This window comes from Gymnoscopelus microlampas (assembly GCF_963454915.1).
Source record: "Gymnoscopelus microlampas genome assembly, chromosome: 8".
Taxonomy (NCBI): domain Eukaryota; kingdom Metazoa; phylum Chordata; class Actinopteri; order Myctophiformes; family Myctophidae; genus Gymnoscopelus; species Gymnoscopelus microlampas.
In genome coordinates this window covers 14,596,725-14,614,873 of record NC_139945.1, presented here as the reverse complement: position 1 = coordinate 14,614,873, position 18,149 = coordinate 14,596,725, and the positions used below count along the sequence as shown (strand labels likewise).

The 18,149-nt window shown below is 43.1% G+C and overlaps 1 protein-coding gene across 2 annotated transcripts in view; it reads left to right on the top strand.

Annotated features, from left to right (window-relative positions):
- The window catches only part of fndc3a (fibronectin type III domain containing 3A), a 120,200-nt gene that overhangs the window by 7,063 nt on the left and 94,988 nt on the right, over positions 1-18,149 (top strand). The window contains exon 2 of one of the 2 annotated variants that reach the window (XM_084065219.1): positions 3,553-3,696. In XM_084065219.1, the coding sequence (XP_083921345.1) occupies positions 3,586-3,696 (111 nt within the window). In that variant the 5' untranslated portion in view covers positions 3,553-3,585. Of the gene's footprint in view, positions 1-3,549; positions 3,697-18,149 lie in introns of both variants that reach the window. The other variant, XM_084065220.1, reaches the window with a different exon arrangement.

Sequence of the window (18,149 nt, the reverse complement as noted above, 5' to 3'; positions counted from 1 at the left end):
ATAACATCTATCTATCTTATAATGTCATATGCTGTATTATAGTACACTAGAGTTTCGGGGGGCTACGCCCCCCTCAACCCCAGCCGCGCACGGGGCCCAGCGTGGCCGTGTGTATATTGGGGGACCCAAATCGCCGGAGTGAAACTGTGGAAAAGTTTTTTTGAAAAAGGAAAAAATTTGAAGAAATAATATTTGTTATGTTTCAGGGGGTCCACAGGGGGTCCGCGGACCCCCTGATGGTCCACTGACCCCCTGTGGAGTGTTGGGACGCGCGGGGACACCCCTGGAACATTGCGGACCATTTCGGTGTTTTTTTTTTTTTCATGAAGGTGGTTGCTTGTTTCTGGCGCAGGCTGTGCAAACCTGGCAACCCAGCGCATGCTGCCGCACGTTTAAGTGGCGTAGCGTCATGAGGGTCAGTGGGGCCGTGGCTCGGTCAGTGAAGACCCTGTAGTGCGGATGATATGTGGCATAGAGGGGCAGATTGTAAATCCACAGAGGAAACATCCGTGGGCTACCATTGGTTCAGCGATGTGTGCGGTCGGCCTGCGGCCCCTCCTCCTCCACCAATGTGCAGTATTGAGAGCCCTGACGTCACAACAATTGGAGCGATGGGCACTGCACTGTGGTTGGTTAGGGTACACCTAGGGCCCAGGTAGAACCCAGTTAAAGCCTGCATGGGCAAACCCAGTTAGGACACGCCTTGGTCCCACATAAACATGGCTAGTTGGGGCCCACCTAAGGGCCAGGTAGAAGCTACTTATAGCCTGCATGGGCATCGCAGTTGGGACTGAAGTGGATGCCGCTGACATTGCTGACATGGGGTCCATATGGTTTAGCCCACCTTGAAACCATATGGGAACTACGCTGGCATGCTGGCTGTAATGCAAACGCTGCATCATACCTGCAGTGTGTAGTTTGATGTTGTGTGTGTAGCAGATATACCTGCAGTGTGTAGATCAATGTCCATAGGAAAGTCAATGCCCAGCAGTGTTTTTTTTCCCCAGCAGAGTTTCTAGTGTCTCTGTGTCTCTCTGGAAGAGGTTGCACATGAACTCTGCAGCCGCACTGAGGCGCTCCAACACAAACACTCTGACATTAAGCTGCTTCACACAACAAACATCAGCACCACGCTGCTGTTTGTCCAAAAGACACAATATCTCCTCTCCCACCGACGTCATGTGTTCATTTATCGACAGCCGTACAGACTCCTTTTGACACATTTTACGTCGTTTCTCCAGCTCTCACTGACTGTCCACATCGGGCTGTTATTTTGCTGCGATCAAGTCAACGATGTGAGAGATTAGCTATCACAGACGGACGGACAGGGGGTGAAACATAGTCTTGCGCCATGCCTTTCGGCCTGGCGGAGACAATAAAAAACCGAAAGTAAAGGAAATGGCCATTTCTGCAACAGAAGTAGTCAATAAACTATGCTATGAAAACATGGGCCACATTGGCAAAGAATGTAAGAAAGAGGCAATCATGTAGAAAATAGCCGATCTCCAAGCTTACAAAGTCTCTCAACGTGAGGCGTTTCGAGCTTGTAGATCGGCTATTTTCACAATATGTACTTGTGGAACGGAGTCAAACAGAATGGGGGGGTCCCAGATCAAGTACGTGTATTTGGGGGGGGGGGGGGGGGGGGGGCGGCGTGAAAGGGTTGATAAACACTGCTGTAATCGGAGCGAAATTATCTGAAATTACTACATGACCATAATGCAGCCTAACATGCGTTGCACGGGGCGGTCCTGCCATTACGTTAGTTACTGTAGTTGCTGTGGAGCTACATAGTTCTCCAGAAGACACACACAAACATACAGCATGTACAATGGACGAACTGAGCAGCAATATAGACATTCACCACACGAACGTGCATTGTTGACAAAGTGATTGCACAGCCGCTGCAGGCATGACAACCAGGTTAGCGTTAGCGACATGGCAGCTATCACAGCGCCCTGTCCGTCGTGCTGCAACTGCCTGTGATGGCTACAGCAGTAACAGCAAGCTGTCTGCGATGCCATTGTCTGGAGACTGCTGTTAGCGTGAGACGACCAATGAGAGTGAGCGCTGTAGTTGTTGCTAAGATACGGTGGCGTCTCTGCCCCATAGCTTGTAGATCTCTCACACATGATTGGCGTAGGCTGCGTTGCCAGGTCTGACTTTGTGTCTAAGCAATGGTCGGCTTATTTTTGCGCGCCTTTGGGCTCGTTTGCATTGTGCGCACGGCAGCGCTTGTTTAGCGTACGTCAGCGCGACGTGGCAACGGACGTGGCAACGTGAAAGGTGATTGGCTGGTGAAAAGAAACACCCGACGTTACACCAGAAATGGTGCCTGGAGAAAATCGTGACCAAAAAAAAAGTGTGGAAAAAAAGGAAAAAACCCCCGCAGCGGCTGGCTGCTGTTGTGGTGATGAGGTCGTGCGCACGGTAAACGGTACGAAGCTGCCTCCCCTTCCGTTTTGTCCGACATTTGGTGAGTAGAATTAATTATGTTGCGCGGTGGAAACGGTGTAGTGAGCAGTGAGATGTCCCCTACGCGAGGCGTAAATTCAGCGCGGCCGCCGTGGCGAGTCAGTAGGCGACATGTGGTCTGGCGGTGCGTTGTTTATCCGATAACAGAGCTGTGGGGTGTCGCCACCGAGGGTGCGGAAGTTGCTCGCCATTTATATAGTTAGATAATAACACATACTTACAGTCACATATAAATTATATCTACAATACAAACACACATACTATTATGACATATGAATATATACATATTTATATCTATTTCTACGTATCTATAATATACACCTGAGCCATACATAAAAACAAATGGAGATATTAAGCTTTTAGTCAAGGAGTTAACATTGGAGCGACCGACCGGAAGCATTTTTGACATGGATCCACATCCGGCTTCTCCTTCTTAGAGACTGCTTGGATGATCCCAAAGTTTCGTTAGAGCGCCCCACGTGGGAAAAAATATATATAAAAAAAAATGGGCCTAAAACGGTCCGGACCGTTTATGGCACATAACGCACAGCTTCTCAAAAACGGTCCGGACCGTTTATGGCACTCAATGTGTTAATGTAGTGGTTTTCAACCAGTGGTCCGGGGACCACCAGTGGTCTTTGAGGGAGTACCAGGGGGTCCCCAGCGAAATTAGTTAACATAGCGTCACAATCATTTTAACCACTTAGCTTTGGCAATTAAAAAATAGCAGATATACAAGCTCATAGCGCGGCACCGAGTGTAGATCTGCTATTTTTTTTAAAACCTTGAAAAAGTGTGCATACCTTTGAATATTTATATTTTTCTAAGCGAAAATTAGCTGATATCTTTGCGCCTGGGGGTCCCTGACACCAAATATTTTCCAATGGGGGTCCGTGGCCAAATGTATATCAATTTAGGGGTCCTTGGCATGAAAAAGGTTGAAAACCACTGTGTTAATGGGTTAACCAAGGCCTAAGGACACGCACCGGTACCCCTCTTAATCATGACACGTGTACTACATAGGCCTTTAGCATGGACTGTTCTGTTAATAATCTCTTAACGTGTCCTTTGTAGGAGGAGTACCTCTTCAGTGGTGTGGATGAGGGAAACATGGCAGACCACACACCACCTCTGGAGTCCGGCCAGCTTCTCAGCCCTGAACTCCCCCTCCTGGCCTCACCACCGCCCCCAGCCATGGTCAATGGAGAGGGCCCCCAACAGGTAGGCTTAAAGGTTCTATGACATTCATATTCACTTTTCTTTTGGGGGGGGGGGGGGTTATGACCTCAATTACACCCCAAAAAAAACCTGAGCTTCCCTGAACATTCAGTGCATTTTCTGTGGTCTGGGGTTTTCTGAATAATTAGGTTGAAAAGTAATCTGAGATTGGCCCTTGGAGTGTGAAGTCATAGGTCATTAATCCCGCCCACTCTCCTCCTCGTCCCTCCCCTATCCTTTCCTTTGAGGGGGGGGCTTTAAAAATGTGAGAGAAAAACACCTGCAATGGCTCACTGGAGTGGAATTTTCAGTTAAAACTTTCTATACACGTTTGAAGGACCATGACAAAGACTTTTAATGTGTGGTAAAACTGAATGTCATCAAAGCTTTAAAGGGATACTAGGTAACTTTGAGCCTAAATTAGAAATAAATAAATATATATTTATTTTCCTTTTTTTCCAGCTATCAGCCACTATATAATTATGCAGGTGTGTTTTCCTGCTGAAAGATCCCTCTGGCTGTATTTTGGTTTTGTTCCACTGTTTTTGTTGACATTCCACTGTTTATATTGACATTCATCCCTTTGCAGGGACCGAAAAGTTTGTGGGGGAGAGGGGGGGCTCGGCCGGAGGTCTTAACTGATACCTTTGAACTTCAAAGGGGTTGTGCATTGAGTTGATTGATAGGGCCATAAAAGTGTCAACCTCGTTAGTGCTCTCTCTAATCAATGAATGCATCAAAGACAGCAATCATTTTGATACCTGTCAGAGAGGGGAGGTGGGAGTGTGTGTGGGTGTGGGTGTGTGTGTACAAACACAGATCTGCAAGTCAAGTTACCTAGTAGCCCTTTAACCACTTTCTCCTGGGGTCCCTGTTTTTGGACATGTCATTATAGCCAAAATAGCCGATCTTCAAGCTCACAAGGCAAGCTTGTAAGATCGCTGCATTCGCCACGTGACACCCTGTCGTACAATGATTCGAAGTATAGCATTTGGTCTTAACCCATTAAGACTGGGAATGCATCTGCGTCATTTTAAGATTTTGTTTGGCTATTCAAAAATAGCAGATCTACAAGCTCATAACGCGGCACTCATGCCGCGCTATGAATTTGTACATATGCAATTTTTTGAAAAATGTGTGCAAATCTCTCTCTCTCTATATATATATATATATAATATATATATATTTTAAGCAAACATTTTAAACTGAAATCTTTGCATCTGGGGGGTCCCTGGAACAACATATTTTGAGATGGGGGTCCGCGGCCAAATACATCATCATTTTGGGGGTCCTTGACATGAAGTTTGAGAACCACTGATTATAGCAACATACTTTGTGTTAGGATTTAGAAGACATTTGCAGAATCCCCAGAAGCAAAGATTTGAGTTAAACAAATATATATATATATATATTCAAAGATTTACACACATTTTCAAGATTCTTTATAAATAGCAGATCTACAAGCTCATAGCGCGGCACCGAGTGCCGCGATATGAGCTTGTATATCTGCTATTTTTTAATAGCCCAAAGAAATCTTAAAATGACACAGATGCGTTCCCGGTATTAATGGGTTAAGTGGTTAAAACTCTTCACTACATCATACACTTATTTATTTTGCACTCAAAGGATGAAACCACAGAATATTTTCCAAAGCACCAATTTACATCTGTAAATTTTCACACCATGCAGATGCTGAACATAGCATGTTGACATTGAGAGGTGTCTGCCAGACAGACTGGGGCTAATTTATACTTTGACACATGACTGTCTAGCTCCACGAAAACGGATCTCCAACTGAACGTTGAGAAACATCTTTTTCAGCAACAGAACATTTGAAACGGTGTTGATTAAAGATGCATTAAAAAGCAAACGCACACTCTCACACAGAAAATAACATTTATTTTCTCATTGCATTGAAAGTAGGGGTGCACAATTAATCAAAAAATAATCCGAAATTGTTATTTTTAGTTTTCACTAATATATAATGGTGATATTTGCCAGTTGATACATGACATCCATTTTGTCAGCTGTCAGCAGCGTGCTCTCATCTCTTCACCATTACACCAGGATCAATAACTTGTCTCTCCAATCAGGCTCACAGAGGAACGATAAAATCAGTGAGGAAATGACATGCGACAGTATTTGACCAAAGACGTGACACTGAGAAGCACAATGAGCAACAAAGGCATTATTATTTTAAATTTGTAATGCTCGTATGCCCCTATTCTCCCCAATTTAGTCATTATGCCAATTGATTCCTCCCAGTTCCCACACACATTTCTGTGTTGTCACCAGTGTTGCCAGATTCTGTGAGAGAAACAAGCAACCAGGCCTAGGAAAACCAGCCCAAAAGAAGCGACTCTGGGCCACATGTGCACTTTAACATGTACATCAGCTATTTGAAAATAGCAGATCTACAAGCTCACAACGCGTCGCGATGCGACGCGTTGTGAGCTTGTAGATCTGCTATTTTCAAATAAAATCTTGCGGGGAAATCATAATGAGCAGATCTGGCAACCCTGGTTGTCACTGCTGCTGTTGTATCCTACTGACTCACCTGCCAGTGAGGCCTTTGTCCTACTCCCCCCCCCCCCCCCCCCCCCCTCCCCCCCACAAATAAAACTCCCTGCTGACAGGTGCCACCCCAGCCCGTAGGAATACGTACAGTGACAGTTATCACCCTCCCCCAAAAACAAATGTGTAGACGCTCGACAAAGCCGGATGTACTCCGCAGTTTTACCGCTGCCTAACACAACAAAGGCATTATTAAATATATTCTAAAGTATTTTCTGTCCCACCAAAAGTCCCTGATCAGTAATCGCCAATAATCGTGATTGCAATACACCGCAAAAAATAATCGGGAAGATTCTCATTGCATTTGCGGTATCTGAACAAATTTGTCCACCCTGTTTGTACGCCTAGATTGTCCCAGAGTCTAGTGTGGGTGTGATGTGTTGGGCCAATGTAAATGAGCCAGCCACTGGGGAATTACACGTGAAACCTGATGCCTTTTTGGAGGCCTGTGCGCTTCAGGTGTGAACTAGAAATGCTCGCTGCCTTCGGAGAGTTCCAGAGTGTAACTCTGTACCGAGAGCATTCGTCTCTGTGATGCTCTGTCCGCTTGGTCGCCTCTGCAGAGTAGATTTGAGGTGACAGGTGCTTGTTGACTATCAGCCCTCACTCTGTCTGTCGTTTTCGTCCTGATACTAGCTGTCAACCGTCTGAGTTAAAGATAGAAGGTGATGCCTCCCCGTTCATCTCCCTTCGGTGTCTGGCCGAGATTGAGTGGCCATGACAAGCCTGGGTGATTTCCCTGTCATTTTGACGCTCATCACTTTGATTTGCTTAACCCATTCACTCCGGGGACGCGTCCGGGTCATTTTACATTTCTTTGGCTATTCAAAAAATAGCAGATATACAAGCTCATAGTGCGGCACGCGGCACTCGCTCTTTTTTTTCAAATCTGGAAAATCTGTGCAAATATTTCAATATAAATATATTTTTAAGGGCAACATTTTAGACTCAAATCTTTGCTTCTGGGGGTCCCTGGAATAAAATATTTTATATCAGTGGTTCTAAAACCTTTTCATGTCAAGGACCCCCAAAATGATATGTATTTGGCCGCGGACCCCCATCTCAAAATGTTTTGTAATAGGGACCCCCAGAAGCAAAGATTTGAGTCAAAAATGTTCAGTTAAAACAATGTATATATTCAAAGATTTGCACACATTTTCAGGATTTTTCAAAAATAGCAGATCTACAAGCTCATAGCGCGGCACCTTGCCGCGCTATGAGCTTGTAGATCTGCTATTTTTGAATAGCCAAAGAAATCTAAAATGACGAGAGATGCGTTCCCGGATTGAATGGGTTAAGTGTCCGTTACTGCCTTAGGGGGGTGGCACGGCACCCACACTAGTGGGTGGGGGGGGTGTCTTTTTCCACCATTTCCCTCTCCCGTGACTCGCGTTTGCACAGATAAGGCTCTCACTAATATTAGCATTGCCACAACAAACATCGCTCTCCAGCTGGCCTGTCGCCTTCTCCACGCGGTGGAAATTCCCCGCCTCCGAATGGCCTTTGTTCATGCAGTGATCAAATTGTTGCCTGTTGTGTTGCTTTGTGACGGCTATGGTGTTCCTGCATGGAATGTAGAAACCTTATCATCTCACTGTGGTCACGTGACCCCCTCGCCTACATAAATGGGTCTGCGTTTCTGTGTAGTGCCTTCGAAGTGCTTAACAATGTCGTGTCACGTTCTCACATTAACACAGCGAAAGGAAGTGGCAACATGCATCAGGAGCAGTTAGGGGTTAAAGGTTCTATGACATTCATTTTCACTTTTTTAATTTTGTATGTTTTTTTGGGGGTTTTATGACCTCAATTACACCCAACAAATCTGAACTTTGAACATTCAGTGTATTTTCTGTGGTCTGGGGTTTTCTGAATAATTAGGCTGAAAAGTAATCTGAGCTTGGCCCTTCGACAGTGAGGTCACTGTCGATTAATCCCGCCCACTCTCCTCCTCGCCCCTCCCCTCCCCTATCCTTTCCTTTGGGGGGCCGAGCAGAGGTGATGATTGACAGGCAAATCCCTCACCAGCGACACCCGCAGGCAAAGATTTCTTTTTTCATTGCAGTTGAAAAGGCTTTAGAAATGTGAGAGAAAAACACCTGCCATGGATCAATGGAGTGGATTTTTTTGTTAAAACTTTCTATACACGTTTGAAGGACCATGACAAATACTTTTAATGTGTGGTAAAACTGAACGTCATGAAACCTTTAAAGTGTCTTGCTTAAGGACACTTCGCACACACCGTCGTCAGGAGGAGCCAGGGGGGATCAAACCAACCAGGAACCTTATGGTTCCCATATGGCCGCTCTACATCCTGAGCCACTGTCGCCCGCCCCCCCCAGGCCCCATGTACCTATCAAAGTTTATTGGGAACTTAAAAAAAGAAAATGCAGAAAAGTGGAGCGCTCTTCTTCCCTGCCGTGTACTATTACTGCACTTGCTGCTCGGGGCCAATTACATGCTGCGTATATTTACAAGGGTCGTCACAACTCGACGAGGCTTCTGATGAGGAGGAACAGCGGGCGTCTGTGATTATTTCATTTTTCTAAACGCATTGTTTTTATCGACTTTAGTTGGGTTTGTGAGTTTACTGCTCCAGGTTGGCGGAGAGTCTTTTTATTGGCATCCACCAGATAAAATGGCATCTCTGATTTAGGCTGCAAGCTTTTCACTGCTGATTGCAGGATGTCTACATAATTATGGGTTTTGTTTTCACGGCCCCAAACCTCAGAAGCTACAAGAAGAACCGGCAGGGCAGGTAGACCTGACTTTATGAGCACCCACCTGGCCCTTGTCCGAGGTCTTGGGAGGGTCTTGTGTGTGTGTGTGTGTGTGTTAGAGTAGGCGTGTGAATGTGGTGACAGCTGGGGAGTGAGGAGTAGGGACCACCGGAGGGCTCTGGCCCCTGACAGAGTGATGCAGCACTGTAGTGACAGTGAAGAGGATTCACAGCGATGGCTGACCCCTCCATCTTTAACCCTTTTAAGACCTGAAGCCGATTCTAGAAATGTCTTCTAAATCCCATCAGTATTCTGAAAAACGTATGTTTCTATGTCAGTGGTTCTCAAACCCCCAAAACGATATGAATTTGGCCGCGGAGCCCCATCTCAAAATATGTTGTTCCAGGGACCCCCAGAAGCAAAGATTTGAGTTACAAATGTTCGCTTTAAAAAAATATATATATTCAAAGATTTGCACAAATGTTCTCGATTTTTCAAAAATAGCAGATCTACAAGCTCATAGTTATGAGCTTGTAGATCTGCTATTTTTGAAAAATCGTGTAAAATAATATGCTTTTTACCCCAAATCTTAAAATTACACAGATGCGTTCCAGGTCTCAATGTGTTAACCCATTAAGACCGGGAAAGCATCTGTCATTTTAGATGATTTAACTACTTTAACCATTATCTTATACTTTGCCTATTCAAAAATAGCAGATCTACAAGTTGAACTTAGATCTACAATCTTTTTGAAAGATCATGACATTTTTTGCAAATCTTTCAATATATATATATTTTTAAAGCAAACATCTGTAACTCAAATCTTTGGGGATTCTACAATGTCTTCTAAATCCTAACATTTTTTTTATAAAACTTTTGTTGCTATAAAAATGATATGAATTTTGACCACGGACCGGGGACCCCCCAGAAGCAAAGATTTGAGTAAAAGAAAAAAAATTGCTTAAAAATAAATAAATATATATATTCAAAGATTTGCAAACATTTTAACGATTTTTCAAAAACAGCAGATCTGCAAGCTCATAGCGCGGCACTCGGTGCCGCGCTATGAGCTTGTAGATCTGCTGTTTTTGAATAGCCAAAGTATAAAATAAATGCTTAAAGTGGTTACACAGACGCGATCCCGGGTTTAACAGGGTAAGCTTTTTTTTTAGCAGGGGCACAGTGCAAGGACACCTCATTCTTTGTATGTACGTAAGTAGGTCGGAGAGGGCTTTATTGTATCGGTATCAGCCGAGAACGCGGGAGTCTATCCCCCGTTACAACGCGCTAGACCCCTGGGAGATGGATTTGTGAGGTGGAGTGCCACACCTACCATCAGATCCCAGTACTTGCTTTTTTTTTTTAAATACTTTTTTATTGTGGATAATTCAATAGCATGTATGTCAAAAGTCATTGCATATAAAGTCACCCCCATTTTTTTCCTTTTTTTACACATCACGAGACACACCAAAACACAACATGCAGTCCCCCCCAAACAGAAAACAACAATAAACAGATAAACAGGAAAATAAAACATCGACGTAACTGAAATTAAGTACTAATAAATTAAAAGTACAAGCAAGGTCATGGGTCACAGCTAGCCTGGTAAACCCTCCCCCCGGAAATCTCATTTCCATTTGATTCCAGGAGTGAGTCTGAAATGATCGCCCATTCTGCAATATTGTCTGTGGGCTGGAGTTGGGCGGGAGTAATACCGTTGACTGACAACCCCTTCAGCCAATGATCGTTGTTCCTCTTAAGCCAATTGCAGTGCATTTTTACCACCTCCAGACTAATGTGATGCAACAGGACTTTTGAGATGGCCATGCCCAAAATAGGTTGCCTTATTCGGATATTTTATTTCCTGGTTCTTTGTGACGAACGGAAAAACGAAAAAATAAAATAAAATAAAGAATTTAGACATTATTTTTTGTAAAAAATATTTTTTTACAAAAACGTTTATAAACTTTTTGGCAGGCAATAGCTAAATTCTCAAAAACGTTTATAAACGTTTTTTTGGCAGGTAAAAGTACATCACATCATTTAGCCAGATTGAGTGAGAGGGTGGTTTTAGAGATTTCCAAGCTAGTAGTAATCTTCTTCTCGCCAAGAGAGTTGCAAAAGTACTTGCTGCACAACTTGCCGCACCCAAGCCGTGCTACTCATACGCTGAGTTGGTGGTGCCCCGGGATCGACCCCTTATGATGACCTTGTGGTCCAAAAGCGAGAGCTCTACTACTGACTGAGCCTACCCCATACACTAATTCATCTCTTTGTACCTTGGTGCAGCCTCTGGTTGCTGCCGGCTGCATGATTTGGACTGAAATGATGATCAGTTATTTTGCAGAATAGTGTAATCACCATTAGTTATGATTGACGTGATTATGGCTTATCAGTGTCATATCTCTGGCCAAATGGTGTGTAATGGCCTCTGTGATTGTATTGTTCCTCTGTCAGCCTGATGGATGGTGGAGATGGGTCGTACAGTGTTGTGGTTATCAATCCTTGTTTAATGGTGAGGAGACAAAGCTGAGGTGCAACAGCTGGCCAGATGAGAAGTTTCACGATCATATATTCATTGTTTTGTTTTCTTCTTGATCAGTTTTGCAGCCCTACAGTACGTCATGGAGAGAAAGCTTTGCCAAGGGGGTCATTACTTGAGATAATTGCTTTTTTTTTTTTTTTTTTTTTAGATGACTTTGGCCTTGGCATGATTCACTGTTTCCATCCATTTTAATCCTCCCCCAGACCAACATATTCTCCTGCTCTGGCCTTTTAGTTTGCGAGCAGAGTTGGAAACTGATGAATCCGTCTGTTTGTCAATACTTTGTGTCTAACTAATGTATTAGTTACCGGGCTGTTTCCCCCCGGGCTGGCATGGCCCCCCGTGTTGCCAGATTCGGTGAGAGAAACGAGCAACCAGGTCTAGGAAAACCAGCCCAAAAGAAGCGACTATGGGCCACATGTGCACTTTAACATGTACATCAGCTATTTGAAAATAGCAGATCTACAAGCTCACAACGCGTCGCGATGCGACGCGTTGTGAGCTTGTAGATCGGCTATTTAAATTAAATCTTGCGGGGAAATTATAATAAGCAGATCTGGCAACCCTGATGGCCCCCACTGCCCTTTTACACTTGAACTGATGTATACGACAGGAATGTCATTGTTTCGTCTGTGTGTTGTCCAACGTTGTGGACCGATTTTGTCTCCGTCTCGCTGCATGTGAAGCTCTCGTCTTGACACTCGTTGCACATTAGCCAAGTCAAGAGTATTATTAACCCATTAAGACCTGAGACCGATTCTACAAAATGTCTTCTAAATCCTATTTTTTTTTGTGGGAAAAACGTATGTTGCTGTCAGTGGTTCTCAAACCTTTTCATGATTTGTGTGCTCGGGGATCTCATTTTAAACAAGCTTAGTGCTTTATGAGTCTTCCAGTTTAGCAGACCTTGTATTGTGAATTTGTACTTCCATGTACTGTTGTTCTCATGTCTTACTAAATAAAGTACATCAATCAATGTCAAGCGTATTTGGCCGCGGACCTCCATCTCAAAGTATTTTGCTCCATGGACCCCCCAGAAGCAAATTCTTGAGTTATTAATGTTCGCTTTAAAAAATATATATATTCATATAATTGCACAAATTTTCACGATTTTTCAAAAATAGCAGATCTACAAGCTCATAGCGCGGCACTCGGTGCCGCGCTATGAGCTTGTAGATCTGCTATTTTTGAATAGCCCAAAGACATCTTAAAATGACACGGATGCGTTCCCGGTCTTTAATGGGTTAAAATTAAATCCCCAGCGTGGGAGAATCTGTCGAGAGCAATGAAAGTAACATTGTGACAGATTGCTAGCAGGTGCAAGTTGTTTTCTACCCAATTATGAGAAAACATCTTTCAGGCAATCGGTGGTAATCTGGTGCAGCCTTTTCTCTGTGCTGCTGTTTTCGTGAGCAATAGAGCGTCGCAGTTCCCGCCCACTTCCAGTTGCCGGAAGTAAATACTCAATGCATTTTTCCCATTGACTTTTCCGAAAATATTTATATAAATTAATTTAAGCCAAGAATCAAGCTATCCAGGATGCTGGTGAATCATGACCATAAAACGTTTGATTCTGTGAAAAAACTTTTTTGAAAACGGCAAAACAAAGGGTATTTATTAAACATAGTATATCATATCATTAAATATAAAATTTTAAAAAATCACAGAAAAAAAGGTTTTATGGTCATGATTCACCAGCATCCTGGATGGCTTGATTCTAGGCTTAAATTCATTGATATAAATATTTTTGGAAAAGTCAATGGGAAAAATGCATTGAGTACTTCCGGCACCCGGATTCTGTGCAACTGCGATGCTCTATCCCCACTGTGAGGAGCATTCAACCAACCAGTGAAACTCTCTGGAGGGGCGTGGCACGCTCCTGTCACTCCCTAGACTTTTTTTTGTGTGTCACGAGCCCCACCCACAGGAGATGAGACTTTGGACCACTGGACCCCCTATGGTCCAGTGGTTCCTATACGTCCGGGTATGTCTTGGGATTTTGTGACTGACAACCACACATTATTTATTATTTAAGACAATTTTTATATGCACTATCAGTACTTTGTGTCATTATCTAGTACAGATGCAAATTATACACCATCAGAATTCTATATTTTAACAACTTTCAATCTGTCGTCCCTATTTTGTGCATTGTTATTTTTGATTTTTGCAATTTTTGATTTTATTATTTTCAAAATGTATTTATTTTTATTTTATTTGATTGTTTTTACCCCTTTTTCTCACCAATTTAGTCGTTATGCCAATTGATTCCTCCCCACACACAGTGTTGTCACTGCTGTTGAATCCTTCTGACTCACCTGCCCAGGGCCGGCCCTAGGGTTTTCGTAGCCCTAAGCATGATTTTTTTTGGTGTCCCCCCCCCCCCCCCCCCCCCCCCTCCCCAAACACCCCCATTATAAAATCATTGTCATGTCATTTTTCTTATTGAATATTAAAATAATAACGCTAGTTGTTGGATAGGAGATACATGACATAATTATAATATGAAAGTAAAAAAATAAAATTAAAATAAAACACTTTTTATTTTATTTAAGTGGCCCCCCCTAGTGATTGTGGCCCTAAGCAACCGCTTATATTGCTTATAGCAGCGGCCGGCCCTGCACCTGCCAGTGAGGAGCCTCCACCGGGAGTACGAAGAGCCCTCGTCCTAGTCCTTCCGCCCAACACTCCCTGCTTACAGGTTGCCGCCCCAGACCCTGCGTTATACGTGCAGTGCCAAATATCACCGGGGCCAATTGTGTTTGTGTGTAGACCCTCGACAAAGCCGGATGCACCAAGGTAGATTCGAACCCACAGACTCTGTGGTGGTGGCCAGGCACTTTACCACTGAGCCACCCGAGCGCCTTATCGATGATCGATCATTTATTCAACCCGATTATCTTTTATAATCAGTTAAATCAATTCAGTTTGATAACTGTTGCGTCCCTGCATACAAATGTCTTAACTGCCGGGAGTGGTGGCGTGTCATATTGTGTCTAAAAATGTTCACCCATTTTCAAGTATTAAAAAAAGCTGAAATAGCTGGTCTACAAGCTTGTAGATCAGTTATTTCTGCTATTTTTACATTTAAAATTATTAAATGTTATTTGTCATATCTGCCCTGTGCAATTTTTGATTACGAAGCCTAAAAGGCAAACGGAAATTAATCTTTTCATATTTTCCAATGTTCAATGCCAAACAATTAAATCGTTAATTGCAAATTATTTGAGTGACAATTAATCGCCAACTTAAATTTGTAATCGTGACGGCTCTAATTGTGTCTGCTAGAAAAAAGGCTTGAGCCAGACCATTACCCGAGAGCTGGCAGCATACTGAATCCATAGGATGTTGTACAGCCAATAAGATAATAGTTGCAGGTTGAATAGTGACCTACTGCCACGGAGTTGGCCGCTGCCGCTGCTGTGTTTTATTACCCCAGAGAACGGGGCTGCTGCTGCTGTGCACATTCACGGCTGTTAGGCTCTGACGTCCCTCCCTCGCCGGTGACTCCAAGGGCTCGGCTCAGGTTGCTCACTATTTGTTCCTCTTTAATTGTTTACCGTGCGCTGATGTGGCACGGCAGCTGGGCGGACGGGAAACGGCAGGAAGCCAGTGACGTGTGTGGAGGAGTGCTACCGACGTAGGAGCCCAGGCAGGAACTAATGCAGTCTCCCCCCCCCCCCCCGATGACACAAGCTGAGTTAATGCAGAAGTCATTTAGAGCAATTTAATGAAGAGAATTTGAAAAGAAATACAGCCTGTTGGCTGCCCAGCTTACGTTGGGTGAAAGGTGGAGAGAAAGCAGGGGGGGTTGCGATTATATTGTGCTAATGTGGAACACAATGTAACGCCAAGGTGTGAACCACAGGCTTGTTAGTGGCTGGAAATGTTTAACTTTGTCCAAACATACACCTGCCTTTTAGCCTGCTGACTGTATCTCTTAAGGTTTCAGATTGCTTCGTTTTCATTTAACAGATTGATCTCTCTCTATATCCGTCTCTACTTTTACATTTGATTCTTTTCAATCATTGGTGTATGTATTGTAGAGTGACAACCAGAGTGCTATTCTGATCAGAAGTCTGATTTAGTGATTTCAGTACAAAAAAACACCCTAGGAATTAGGGATGGGTATTGGCAAGAATCTCACGTTACGATACGTATCAAGATACGATACATATTGCAATATATTGCGATACGATACATATTGCGATATATTGCGATATATACATATATCACAACTACATATTGTATATATATACACTACATATTGAGTAGCTGCAGATCAGTGACAGGTTTTTCGAATGTTTTTTCATAAAGCCTTTTTTTTCAATAAAAAAAAAAAAAAAAATCGCGATATGACGGCCTGGAGTATCGGTACAGTAAATATCGATACTATTGCGATATATATTGCGATATATCGTGAAATAAAATATTGCGATATATCGCGAAATCGATAATATTGCCCATCCCTACTAGGAATCCAGACACATTGCTGAAATGTGTGATTGAGGAAGTAAAAAAAAAAGATCAGTGCAAACAGAAAATCCATTTATGGTCTGCTATACATGATATATGACTTAGCCAGTTAACACCCTAAATCAGGGGTTTTCAACCGGTGGTCCGCGGAGGTATTGCAGGTGGTCCCTGGCCATGCATTCAGAATAAAAAATAAAAAATACTTTTCTTTTTTTGCTTTTAATACGTTTCAGGAGTTCTCACTGTATGGTGTGTGTGTGTGATATGAAATGTGAGCTTTCCATAATCACAGTAATCCTTAATCATATTCCATCATATTCAAGGGCTTTTGCTGAGAAAAGAGACAGACGCCAGTCACTTTCAAATTAGAGCACTGCAGCTGAGGCAGGTGTGTGTGTCTGTGTGCAGCTGACGCTCGTTAATGTTATAGGCATAAAAGCAATTATGCTTCTGCACTGTCAAATAGGCCAACATCTAATCTAAGATTAGTGGGACTCACCATTGAGTCACAGGACTCACTTCATTGAAAACAAACTATTCACTATTTTTTAAAAATATTATGTTGATATTATAGCTATTTTATTTGATTAGATATGTGATGTTCCTGACAATTAGTTGACTTTTGGTGAAAAAGCCCGCATATATCGGTATTGGTTGATATCGGTATCGGAAATTAGGAGTTGGACAATATCGGAATATCGGATATCAGGAAAAAAAGTGGGGTGGGTCTATGATGGACCCACCATGCACAATAGTGGTGGTCCCCAGGTTGCTCTTAGTCAGGATGGTGGTCCCTGGGTCAAAATCTGTTGAAAACCCCTGCCCTAACTACTTTGTTGACAGTAGTCCCCCAGGGGTCTATACTACTCACCCTCCTTTTCCCCCTCCGCAATGAATACCTTAAGGTTGTGAACTTGTAGATCTGTTATTTTTGCTTAATGTTTGCCCCAGAATAGGCACACTAGTCTGCTTCATGTGGTTAAAAGAAGTAACATATTTTTATCTACAATCTACGCTCTGTGGAAATTACCATTTTCACCGCAGCGGTGAGCTTTGAATGGTTTTATCAAACCCACTTGGGGACTATGGTAACAAAACACTGATAGCATTAGGTAGAATTTAGATTTCTTTTCAGAGATGAATCAAAAATGAAGAATTTATGCTGGCTGAATAAGTTACAGTATCATATTTACTTGCTCGCCAGACTTTTGCTTATCGGTTGTTGGACAGAGCCAAGTAAATTGTGGGCTGGCAGATCAAACGCACCGAAATGCCACCGTTTAAAAAGGGTCCGAATTACTTCAGACTTTTCTTCTGATTGTGGCATACTGGAATACTTACTCTACCATTGGTTCTCAAAGTGGGGTTCGGGGACCCTCAGGGGTCCTGGGGGGTTACCAGGGTCTCCCCCAGCTAAACTAGTTAATATAGCGTCACAATCATTTTAACCACTTTAACCATATTTTATACTTTGGCTATTCAAAAATAGCAGATATACAAGCTCATAGCTTGTAGATCTGTTATATTTGAAAAATCCCTGCAACAAAATATTTTGAGATGGGGGGTCCGCAGCCAAATACATATCATTTTGGGGGTCCTTGACTGGAAAAAGTTTGAGAACCACTGTACTATACTACTAACATTAGTGTCTGTGGACACAGAGATGTGGGAGCATTCTGCCCCTCCCACACCCACTCACGAGTATAGAAATAGACCGTCTGCTCTAATATACAAGTTTTAATCCAGTCGTTGTCAAAGCCTTTTAATTTCAAGGACCCCATAACTCTGAGACCGTACAAATGGAAACCACATGGACCTTACACGGGTCCATTTGGGTGCATTTGGACCCCCCCCCCCCCCCCCCAAGGAACCCTGAGGGTCCCTGGGCTGGACCCCACTGTTCTAATAAAATTAACCCATTAAAACCGGGAAAGCATCCTTGTTTTTTTTTATATTTGAGCTAAAAAAAAGCATTATTTGATGCTTTTGCTATTCAAAAATAGAATATCTACAAGCTCATAGCGCTTCACTTCGTGCCACGCTACGTGCTTGTAGATCTGCTATTTTTTTAAAATGTTGTGCAAATCTTAGTTTGAGCACCACTGTAACATACGTTTTTCAAACTGTTTGGACTTTGAAGGCAT